The sequence below is a fragment of the Micromesistius poutassou genome (genome assembly GCF_964030765.1).
Source record: "Micromesistius poutassou genome assembly, chromosome: 7".
NCBI lineage: Eukaryota > Metazoa > Chordata > Actinopteri > Gadiformes > Gadidae > Micromesistius > Micromesistius poutassou.
The window spans coordinates 15,340,870-15,352,897 of record NC_140277.1 but is presented as its reverse complement, the minus strand read 5'-3'; the positions used below and the strand labels follow the sequence as shown (position 1 = coordinate 15,352,897).

General features: G+C 46.7%; 1 protein-coding gene across 1 annotated transcript in view; it reads right to left on the bottom strand.

Moving 5' to 3' along the window:
- The window catches only part of ryr2b (ryanodine receptor 2b (cardiac)), a gene marked incomplete at both ends in the record, with an annotated part of 75,945 nt that overhangs the window by 56,353 nt on the left and 7,564 nt on the right, over positions 1–12,028 (bottom strand). The window contains 21 exons of the mRNA XM_084470221.1: positions 204–342; positions 825–1,014; positions 1,286–1,494; positions 1,873–2,047; positions 2,358–2,569; positions 2,998–3,145; positions 3,511–3,670; positions 3,958–4,041; positions 4,310–4,413; positions 4,775–4,879; positions 5,115–5,337; positions 5,684–5,876; positions 6,172–6,413; positions 6,866–6,999; positions 7,398–7,516; positions 7,939–8,034; positions 8,300–8,438; positions 8,771–8,954; positions 9,386–9,507; positions 10,943–11,107; positions 11,268–11,424. Coding sequence (XP_084326347.1) covers positions 204–342; positions 825–1,014; positions 1,286–1,494; positions 1,873–2,047; positions 2,358–2,569; positions 2,998–3,145; positions 3,511–3,670; positions 3,958–4,041; positions 4,310–4,413; positions 4,775–4,879; positions 5,115–5,337; positions 5,684–5,876; positions 6,172–6,413; positions 6,866–6,999; positions 7,398–7,516; positions 7,939–8,034; positions 8,300–8,438; positions 8,771–8,954; positions 9,386–9,507; positions 10,943–11,107; positions 11,268–11,424 — 3,300 coding nt within the window. The remainder of the gene's footprint in view (positions 1–203; positions 343–824; positions 1,015–1,285; positions 1,495–1,872; positions 2,048–2,357; positions 2,570–2,997; positions 3,146–3,510; positions 3,671–3,957; positions 4,042–4,309; positions 4,414–4,774; positions 4,880–5,114; positions 5,338–5,683; positions 5,877–6,171; positions 6,414–6,865; positions 7,000–7,397; positions 7,517–7,938; positions 8,035–8,299; positions 8,439–8,770; positions 8,955–9,385; positions 9,508–10,942; positions 11,108–11,267; positions 11,425–12,028) is intronic.

Below are 12,028 nucleotides of genomic sequence, written 5' to 3'. Positions count from 1 at the left end.
GGTGCTATGCGTCTTGCCACAATATAAACAGACCCACAAACACACACACACACACACACACACACACACACACACACACAGACACACACACACACAGACACACACAACTTTGACTGTATATGTGTTCACTTGTCTCAACATTGAAAGTGCTCAGGCTCCTCGATGGTGTTTTCCTGTCCGCTCACCCTCCGTTCCCCACCTACCTCTGCTTGAGCCTGGACGTTTTGTCGTGGCTCTGGTCCTTGTGGTTCAGCTCGTCCCTCGATCCAGAGAACCCATGGGCAGACTTCATTAGCACCTCAAAGTCTGAGTCCACCTCAAACTCCTCCATTTCCTTCCTGCCTGCGGGCGACCCAGAAAGTTCAGAAAACAAAAATCGAAACAAAGTTAAAACTGTATAAATGTGTGACCTCTTCTTGAGGTTAAGGACAGAGAACAGAGGACGCTGATACCATGGGGCCTGAATATCAGTGAGACCAAATGGTAATATTATATCTACATTTTATGTAAAATTAGTCCCATGTGAAGTCCTTTTTAAGTCATATGGACAACTGTACTTTAAGGGCAAAGTTAATTTATATTCCAACAAATTCCACATAAACGAACCAAAGGTCATTTATATTCCTGCTTCACTAAAATCCACCCAAAGGGAGGACCTAACCATTGCATTGCATTGCATTACCACTGTATTGACAGGTTGAAACCAACCTGCATAAACCATAATTTATACAACCAATACAAGCCAAAAACTGGTTCTGTCCCTCACTAAATTCTATTCCCATGTTAACCAATGAGAAACGATATGGACTTTGCTGAATACTTACTCGGAGACACGGGGCTGCTGGTCCCCGGGAGAGCACCCCCTGCAGGACTGGCTAGTACTGCAGCCGTCTGGACAGACATGCTAAGTCGGTAGAAGCCCGTCTCGCTGCCTCCGTTGTAAGACGACGTCGCCGTTCGCTGAGACACCTTCAGGCTTGGGGAAGAATCGGCCTTCCCACTGTCTCTGGTGACCTTGAGGAACCGGTGGTAAAAACATGTGATATGTATACAGGGTATAATCATTCCTCATTGCCCCCATTGAACATCACAATGCACAATTTTTCCAGCAAGACATCGTTCACTTGCGTTACATTTTTTACGGTCAAAAATTTAACTGACGCCAGTACGAGGACAGAGACAAACCCTTGGTGATGAACTCTCCAAGCACGTTACAGAAAATAGAGAAATAATCCCCGGTTTGCAGGACGATCCAGCAGCCCCAGCACCGCTCCTTAAGACTAACCATCAGGTCCCGGTGGTGGGGCGGGACGGAGATGAACTGAGGCTGCCTCCGGCTCATCCAGAGGGCGGGCTCTCTGGCCATGTTGTCGGCAAAGGGCTGGTAGCCCTCCTGGAGGCCACAGCGGGCGAAGCACTGAAGCGTGGCCCCCTGCCTGCCCAGGTTCAGCCTCCCCGCCTGGTTCACCCCAAGGCTCACCGCAGGCAGCAGGCCTGGGAGATCGGGGGGATGATGGTAATGAAGCATGAGCGGTGGAGAGACACGGTGGGAGGGCAGATGTTAAACTCTCACTCACCGTCTACATCACATATTATTATCACATGCGGGGTGCATTCCAAGAATATGGAACTTTGAGCATTCAGTATCAGCGAAGTCAGTATTTCATTATTTATAGTATTGAGTATTCAAGTTTCTGCCATACCACTCAAAATCCGACCACGTGTGTCAAAGCTGTCGCTGGAGCAAGCCAAACTTTAAGCACATAAAAACAGGGGCACGCTACGGGGCTATTGGTGACAGTTATCGAGTTATCGATGCATTGCTTGCGGCAATGCTTGAAAGCGTTATCGTTTTCGAAACCCGTCACGCACCGTCTCCGATGTCAAAGTCTTTGGCGGCCAGCTCCGAGCCCAGGTGGTTGAGCAGCGCCTCCCCGTTGAGGCTGACCACCATGGTGCGCTGGGCCATGTCCAGCAGGCAGCCCACCACGTCACCCCTCTGCCAGGGACAGCCCAGCGGCTCGCCCCCCTGGTGGTACCACTGGGCCTGGAGGGTTGGAGTAAAAGAGTTCCCGGAAGCTTACTTTGTACGCTCCGTCGACGTCAGCCTGTGTCCATCTAACCGTCTAACCTTTTCACTGCAGCAATCGCTTTTTCTACAGAACGATTTTCTTTGCTGCTTGATTTTCTTCCACACACACACACAACATTGATTTACAGAGGAGATAACGTCCCCTGTGGACTGGGCCTTGGGTGGATGGGGTTTTATTCTTTTAAACACTCCAACACGTCCAATATGGATCTTTTTATATCATCATTCATAAAAGGCTAAGCTATCGAGTCGTACTCCGGCTCACCGTGGAGCCGTCGAAGGCGTAGGCCAGGTCGTCGGAGCCCAGCTCTCTGTCCGGGGAGCAGCGGGGCCGCGCCCAGCCCACCCTCATGGCCCCCGCTGTCAACACCTCAAACTCAAAGTACCAGCGGCCCTGGGTCACTGCGTAGCGCTGGTCAGCACGAAACATGCGGCCCCCCTCGGCAGAGGGCAGACAGCACGGGTCGCTCAGAGCAGCTAAAAGTCCCCAAGCAAGACAGCAGTACACATACAAATGATAGTGTCAAATATTATATAAAAGAAATGCACGCAATTAATAACGATGACTATAATTAGTAACATGAATTTTTCATTGCTATTCGAAATTGGTGAACGTCAATATTTTTTAAATCATATATTATTTTTAAATCTAATTAATAAATAAAAGCTAAAATAACATGGTTTCAAACACAGGATTTTTTAATACTTGAAATTTGTGTTTTTGTAAATCTAAAAAAAGAGAAAGCTATTCAGATTGTGCTTACAACCAATCAGGGTCCATGACATGAACCGTGATGGCTGTGGTCTGCTCTATGAATGAGGCCTCATCAAGGGTCTGAGGGGATTAAGGTGGTGAGTGACTCAAGGGGGGGGACGGGGGACGGGGGGGGGAAAGGGGGACGTACCGGGCTCCAGGGCGAGGGGCTCCAGGCTGTATCCGTAGGCCAGCAGGGTGCACACCGTCTCCCTGGCGCTGTCCCTGACCGCCCCCCTGCTCTGCTCCTCTAGCAGGCCGTACGGCACCAGCTGGGGGCTCCTCTTGGCCCTCACCTCCTGAACACACCACCACACCGACACTCAGAAAGACTTGACCCCTTGAAATGGGCTTGGTGGCTTTAATCAAGTCCTTTCCATTCCCTTTAAGTGATGATGCAACCTCGATTCTAACCGTTTTGATTTGTAACCTTTGCAAATTGCACTGCGCTTTATATAACACTGTAAATACAAATACTGTAATATATATTTATTGTGGAATCGTACTAATTGTTGTTACTCGTACATCTTCCAAATTTATATATTTTGTTTTATTGTCTGCTGCTTTCACCAATTTTCACCAACTGACGCCGTGTGTGACTATAATGACATTCACGTTGTTGAGGGGTGTGCAGGGGCTCTGGTCCGCGTCGTGCAGCACGTACCCGCTGAGCTCCGTAGGTCCAGCCCTGCCTGATGAGCTGCTCGGCCCAGGCGTTGTGCTCGTTCTCGGCCAGGGCGTCCACGGCCGCCTCCAGGTCGGCGCCAAGCACCGTCTGGCTCAGGTCCAGCGGGGTGGGCCGGTAGCCGCTGGGCTGCTCATACCTCAAACATCAACCACAAATCACACTCAATTAGAGGAAATCAATACGTCTGGATCCCAGCTGCCAGACAGACGGATGACAGCGCGTCTGCCGGCCTGTTGTTTATAGACATTTGCGGTTGCTGTTCGTGTCGAGAATGATGAGATTCAGTCATCCCAGTCAGTTTATTTTCTCAGCCGTTGCTAATATAAAGTACTAACTCACGAGTCTCCGTATTGGCACAGAAATGCTTTCAGGGTGCGATCCACCTGGACAATGGACAATGTGTGCTCTGCTTGTGGTTCCTACTTTGCTGAAAGCCGTATGTACTGAAGGTGTTTCTCAGCATGGTCGTCCGCCAGCCCGATGTGGAATCCAAGAGCGAGCAGCGTCCTTAAGGTGAAATATGGTTTCATCAGACAATGCCGGTGCACTGAGCGTGGTGACAATGCCAATAATGTGTGTGTGTGTGTGTGTGTGTGACTTGAGGATATTCTCTCAAAGAGGGAGCCTTCACAAATCTCATTGGAATTCCACTTAACAAATTACCCAAATAAATAATTTATGGATCAAATACAAAAAATATATAATTCTAACCATCAGAAATAGTGCATTGGTTAGATTTGAATCTTAAACTCTCTGACGGAGGAATTAAACGTACTTGATAGTTATCTGAGCCATTTGAAGATTCTGGTTCTTCTCCTTCTCAGAGAGCTTTGGGAACTCGACCAGGCCGGGGTCCAACCGCTTACCCTCATCTCTCATCTGTAGACCAAACACAGCAGACAGAACATCACCCCGACGTCCTTGAGAAACCGAGCCAGACCGAAAGTAGTTTGTGCAGAAGAGGCCACAGACATAGAGAGGGAGGTTAATTAGATTAACTTTATCTATCTAGACATTTACGTGTAGCCAGCATAATTAAAGTGGTGCACGTTGGATCTAAAAGGAGGAAATTAAACAGTGGCCATGCAGTTCTATCACCACTCAGCAATACTGAGTTTCTGGACTTTATGACTTTCTGCAGTCCTTATGGACATCATGAGAACATGTGAAGTTACGACAGAACGGTCTGAAGTCCCATGCATTATTGCTTCCATAGTGCTGCGGATCACTTTGTCCTTACAGATCCGTACGCCCAGCCCAGTCCTATCTTGTCCATCGACCAGAGTTCATGGATATTCTCAGCCAGTCTTTCCCGGATGTGTTCCAGTTGTGCAGGCAGTTCCACCTGTAGACGTCATTTGAGAGAAGCTGTTCCAATAATACAAAACGATGAAGGCACTACTACCTCTCGACGGTGTGATTTATGGTAGCTACATTTATATTTGTACTATGAAGTGTAATACTAAAACAAAACAAATTACTCCCAGTATTCACAAAATAGGCTAATGCTCTGTGCTTTGCAAACCAATGGACACCAGCGCAGAGCGTGTAAAGATGCTGTGGGATCACACCATGCGAACCTTGGCGATGTCCACGGGTGTGGGGGTGAAGGTGGGCGGTACCAGAGCCACGGAGGGGCCCAGTAGCTCCCGCCCCGCGTCCTGAGGGTCCAGGCTGTAGCGCTGGCAGGGCTCCACCTTCAGCTTGGCGCCCCCGGGGAGCAGGGCCTCGGAGCATGGGGCGAAACCGGGCGGGGGCAGGAAGCGGAACTCTCCGTGCCGTCCTCCAAACAGGAAGCGCACCCTGGGGGTCAGAGTTCGGGAGAAGAGAAGAGTTTGAGCTCATGACGTTTGAGTAATGAGTAAATGAGTAAAGAGGAGCGAGAATGGGTCAAGAGGGGCGGTAACCTTTAACCAAAAGGTTATAGGTCCCCAACGTCTGCGATGAGGCTCTGATGCCCAACTTACACCAGCTCATTAATGCCACGTATTTAAAGAATGCACAGTAAGTTGTTTTAAATAGAAGCATCTGTTCAGTCAATCATAATAAGCCCTACAATTAGCATTCTGAAAAAGCAGGCCCACTAATTGGATGAAGGAGATGGGGTGAGACACAACATCAGGAATGGATGCACATCCTTCATACTGACTTGACTCCAGCGGAGAAGCTGACCACGGGGTGCATCAGGCCGTCGCCGTTGAAGTTCTCCAGCATGCCCTGCACGGGCAGCCCGTTCACCCGGAAGGAGATGGAGGGCGCCACCAGGTCCAGGCAGCAGCTGACCACGTCCTCGTCTCTCAGCAGGTGAGGGAAGGGAGAACTCACCCGGCGACTGACACAACCTGCAGAGTGCACCATGGGGTGAGGGTTACCTCAACCTCAACCTCAAAACATTCTGTTAACAGTCGTTGATTAATCCCAGCGCCTCTATGTGCCTTGTGGCACATTTCAACTTTGATATCATTTTGAACTGCCGCTCGTCAAATGTGGAGTGGAATGTCAAGTGTGTGTATGCAGCATTCGAGTGAGCGTTGATCATTGTCAGTAAATGCTTGTTTCACTCTTCAACTGTTTCAGTCTCTCTGCACCAGCAGCATCCAAAATCAGTGACCTTATTCAAACTTCCTGTTCGCCCACCTGACCAGAGACGCAGCCCGTCGAAGCCGTAGGAGTAGAGGTCATCTCCCACCCCGTTGCCCCCGAAGCCCTCGCCGGCCGTGGGCCAGGGGTGGTAGCCCTCGGTGCAGGCCCAGCCCACACGCAGGTGGGTGGGCTCGGCCGTGAGGAAGGGCTCCACGTGGTCCACTGCCAGTTCGTAGTACCACCTGCGATGCTGGGCCGAACCCTCCCCCAGGGCCAGGAATACGTTGGGCCTCATGCTGGTGGTGAGAGGGCGGAAGACAAGACGAAACCATGATACGAGGACAATCACAACTCAAGTTTAAAGCACCATTAGACTAGACTCCACCATACTTTTCATAACTTCAAGGCTTCGTTGCTTGTTCAACTTGAATCTACTTGTTACTACTGCAACGTTGTGTTTTTGATTGTACATACCCTTCACTTTTAGTTTATAAGTAAACTTTGACATGTTATTCGTTCCGTTCATTTGTTTAATTTCTCGTTGCCAATGACTTGGCATGGTGGGGGAGTTCTTATGTGTATGCCCTTGTTGATGTTACTTTGAGGATTGTTTAACGTTGTGTAAATGTTCTGTGCCTTGAGGACCCCCCTTGAAAATGAGATGCTGTATCTCAAGGGGTTCATCCTCTATTTCAACTTGGAAATAAACACAAAACTCAACATAAGAGGCCGAGCGCTGCTGTTGTACCTGGTGACCTGGTTGACCAGACGGCTCTGCAGAAGCAGGTCTCGGTCGGGGAGCAGGCTGTGACAGATGAGGTTCTGGTTGGAGCGCACGGCCATGCCGTGACACAGAGACAGGGACGACAGCACCTCGAGAACCTGGCGGGTTCCCGTCACGGTGTCCAAACAAACAACGCGTTGACAGGGTTATGGAACAATGGTTGGAGGCAGCAGATCTAGATGATACAACTGGGACCATGGCACTGTCTAAGAGAGACTAGACCGTTGTGTTGTAAAATAGTATTAGTGTTTGAAAATATGTCACATTTATATATACATATACTGCAGATATACAGTATATATATATTTTATAAACGCTAACTTATTTTATAAACGCAAACTGCATTGAATATTCTTACACAAGAAACACATTTAGGACCTATTTAACAGAACAGAGATATTAACACAAACAATGAACTATTTGATAATTGCTTTTTTCTTTGCCAGGTCTCTCCCCTCTCTGCTCCCAGAACCACGGTAATATATTCATGCATTACCTTGTGATTTCGTCCATGTTTATCCAGCAGGGAAATGATGGATTGGATGTGTCCCTCTTTAATGACATTGAGGGCCTCTGGGCTCTCCAGCACCATGCAGTGCAGAACCTCCAAGACACCTTTAGATGACAGACAGGAGAACGCCTATTACAGGGAGCGCCGCAGGCGCTGTGGCTCTTTTTCTGTATTCATTACACAGATAATGACTGCTCGTTACAGCCCACGGGGCCAACATCAGGGATTGATGTAGGCTGTCCAAGGTGGTATTTGATCATGAGTGATGCCTGTCAAAATAACTCCAAAGGAAAATGGAAGCAAATACACATTTTTCTGATCGCTTTGCAACGCTGATCCAACTGAAGGATTTTCCGAGCTAAAAAGCATTAACGTCTAATGTGTTTCTCGATAGGTTCCGGCAAGCTAAACGCTAAACGACATCAATTAAATCAACAGCTTAACCCTAATGGGAATCAGAGAAAGTCCTTGAAGCATTATGTAAAAGACCAATTAAGTTAAGGATTTGCCTCAAATGTCCACGCACCTGTGGAGGCCTCCGTTCGCTCCAGCCTCTCGACAAGCCAGTCCAGTGAGGAGGAGAACCGGGCACAGCTTCTGCGGTTCCCCCTGATCAGAGACCCTGGAGAGGAAAGCAGGACAGAGAGACCTTAAGCAATAGCAATCCCAATGAAGGACATTCAACCTCATTCATTAACCTTCGTTAACTGTCTGCAGCAAAGCTTTTTCCATTGCAAGATATCATCCTAAATGATTGTACTTAAAAATAATTACAATAAAATAATTATTCTCTGGAGCCATCATTGTTGTTAATTGATTTCTGGCCAATCAAGTATTGATATGTAGTTTAAACATGATCAAAGTGTGTGGTTTCTATTCCTGCTGACCCAGTAGTTGATAGAAAGAATTGAGGAGGCTTTCCCAGCCCTCCCCTGCCCCGCTCCCTCCAACAGACTCAGCGAAGTTAGCGGCGCTGGTGTACAGATGGAGACGGTCAAGGCAGTCCACCACCAGACTCACCACGCCCTGGAACCCAGGAAGGACACACAACAAGATAACACACAATTAAACACAACACAAAATAACATAAGAATACACAACCCAAATAACACAACAGGAAATGGCACAACACAAAGGCACACAAAATATGCAAATACAACACAATACAATTTTGACAAAACACAACACAAAATGATCAAACTAAATACAAAATAACACAGAACAATGCAAAATAACGACACAAAATGCACAAAAAAAAACACAAAAGCGTTACAAATGTTCCCCTTGATGCAAGATTGCTAGCATAACAACGTTGGGTGAAATTGTATTTTACTGAACAAAGTCCACTCCCTGTGTACCTCCTCTTGAAACAGGCTCTGTCTTTTCTTCAAGGTCTTCAGGCCGTTCTGGTAGGCCTCGTGCCCCAGCCCCTCCTCTGGGGGCTCGAAGAAATGGATCAGGTCCCTGAGACAGAGTCGTACCGTCTCTAGTTGGAGATTTACTGAGGAGACGTTTTCCTGTTCATCCAGACCGTCCAGTTTCCTATAAAAATCAAAATATACAAAAGAGTGAATATCTTATGAAAAACCCATTAAGCAAAGGCATGGTTTGATAATCATATTGTATAAAAATGGATATGAAAAGGCTTCCGACAGCGTGACTACGCACACTTTTACATAATGAAGGCGAAAACAGGCAGAACTTCCATACCTTGCATTCGCAAAGTCAGTTGAAATCAATCCCTCGTCTTTTTCAAGAAACATTTAATTGAAATATTTTTAAGTTAGCCACTATCATCATCCAGAGCCACTCATCAATAAGCAAGCTAGCAGATCACTGTGTCACAACTCAACGTCAATCTAACAATGACGTCAATGCCAGTGACACACCATGGCACACCATCTCTCTGTGGACTCTGTGGACTGCGACAGGGACTACTACAAGGAGGAGAGTATGGTTTTGAGTGAGTGAACCTGACGAATGCAGTGAAGAGGTGAACCGCCGTGCGGATGAGCCTGGCGATGCCCGACTCCTCTCTCTGGGAGCGGGAGAGTGTCAGCCCGTCATCCACGTGACCCTCGCTGTGCAGAATGGCCTGCAGAGGAACCTCGGTTAGCGCCGCTCACTGGCTAAATGCTAAATGCTAATGCTAATGCTACATGCTAAAGTTATTGATCTTAAAGGTGAAGTGTGTAGGATTGAATGGATTATAGATAGTGGTGAGATTACACACTAATTCATATATATTAACGAATATTATGTTCAGTTTCTGCCAGGTCTGTTTTGCTAGATGACACTGCATTCTACATACAGCACCTTTAATTAAGACTTGCACAGAAATCACAATCACAATACTAGACAGAGCTCTTCTACAAAATGACCAATTACTTTAAGGGATACACAAAGATATCTGTAAATTGCCGTTTACAAATGTTTTACCCAGATTAAGACGAGTTGTTTAATTCCAAATTCATCAATGTGCCTCCGGAAGGTGAGTTTGTTTGGGTTAGCATTTGTGTTCCCGCCAGCCGCTTCCATTGACTTGCCGCTTCCATGTGAGGGGATTGCACTTGTCTGCCTTGCATATGAAATGTGCTATATAAATAAAGTTGACTTGACTTGTTATTTTTTCCCAAAGATTTCGAGTGTGTTCCAAATAGTCAATTATTGAAAACGGATGCCAGTAATAACCCAACAATATTTTCAACACACTATTTTCGGCGCTATGATTATTTGTCTACCCGCAAGGCACCGCTGACTTTACCCTCGGCTTAGACCACCCACCTAGAAGCAGCAGATCATATAATTGCACCAGTTGCCAGAATAGTGCCAAACTATCCGTGTGTTGTGTGTTTGTAAACTACAATCTTGTTGGTTTTGGCACTATTTTTGAGGGTTCTGAATTGATTGAGTATTCAGAACCCATTTAAATCCATGGAAAGCAATCAGAAGCTAGGCTAGTCTAACTCTGAAAGGCAATGGAACGGGAAGCAAACTCTAACCCAGCAAACTCCCCGTCTGGACGCACAACTATGAATTTGAATTTAAACAACTCGTCTGAATTTGGCCAAGGCCAATCAAAAGATATCCCTCATTTAAAACAATTTCAGACCACATCTGGACCATTTGTTTAAAGGTCCCATATCATGCCACCAGGTGTGAGTGTGATTAGCCGTTTGAAAATCGGGCTCTTCTGACATCACAAGTAGGCGTGTCCACCTAGATGTGTGACGGCTAGATGAGCTAACGTTTGCTACAGTCCACTGGGTAGGCTGGTAGACCGATCTATCCAGCACACATCTAGGAGGACACGCCCACTTGTGATGTCAGAAGAGCCCGATTTTCAAAACGGCTTTTGTAACGGCTAATCACACTCACGCCATATAATAAACTACTACGTTTATCTAAGATATTTGTGAACATATCTAACTAAAAGACGCATGGCATTCGACAGTGTGCGGTATTTATTTGTTTCTAAGAACGTCCACACAAGTCCCCAAAAAACGACCTGCAGAAGAGCAGTAGTCTACCTTGCGCTGCACAGACCCCATGCGGGCACACTTCCCGTCCAGCGCCTGGTAGGTGAGCCACAGGCCGGACGCTACATGCTGGATGTAGCAGATAGAGTCTCCGTACTTGATCTCTGCCGTGCCCATGCCCTCGACGTCCTTTTTAGAGCACGGGTGAGCCTTTTCCTAGGATAGATAGTAGATAGTTTGTCAGTAGCAAACGGACATACGTTTAAGATTAGACAAGCAGGTCGATGAGGTAAACACAATTCATCAGAAAATGCGATGCCAAACAATAAAAAGGCAAACAAAACAAAAAAGTATAGTTCGGCGTGTGACCTCCTACCTTCGAGGGTTGGAAGCAAAAAGAGGTGGTGCCAACGTCAGCTCTGTTGCGCTCCACCAGATGGAGGCCGCCTTCCTCCGTCAGCCCCAGATACCTCCCGGTGGTCAGGTGGCGCAGGCGGAAGGGCTGGCCCCAGCGGGCGTGGCTCCTGCTCCACCTGAAACAGAACAACCAACAACAGAACAACCACAGTAGTCATGTGGTTGTGTTACTGTGTGTTGTATTGCATTAAAAAAAAATTGCAGTACACTTAGTTTTTATTGCAGTCTTTCTTAAGATCATCATATCCAAAATATAATTGTGGGTGCTCTTGCACACTACCACTTTTTTTACCACCAATTTTTTTCTACTATTAATTGAAGGAGACTTAATTAAATTCGCTCGCCTCTCAATGACCATAGTGGTTGCAGGCTACCTTGTAAGGCGAATGCTAAAATATGTGAACATGGTTTGAACTGAAGAACAAATATTTGAACTGAAGAACAGCATGTTTCAATAATGAATAGCTCCATGAACATCTCAACAACTCCAAAAGTACATTGCCTGCACAGTGCCTGCTGTTTCAAAGAGGCTTTGCAGTTACAAAAAACAATGCGATACAGAGATACAGTCTTCAGAATTCCTCAAAAATAAAGTAACGGATTATATCAGGACTTCCATCCTAAGCAAGCTATGGTACATTCATTTTCAACAGAATAATATAACAATTGGTTTTTTTTGACAAAACAATACATATTATATCTATATCTGTACGAAATGAT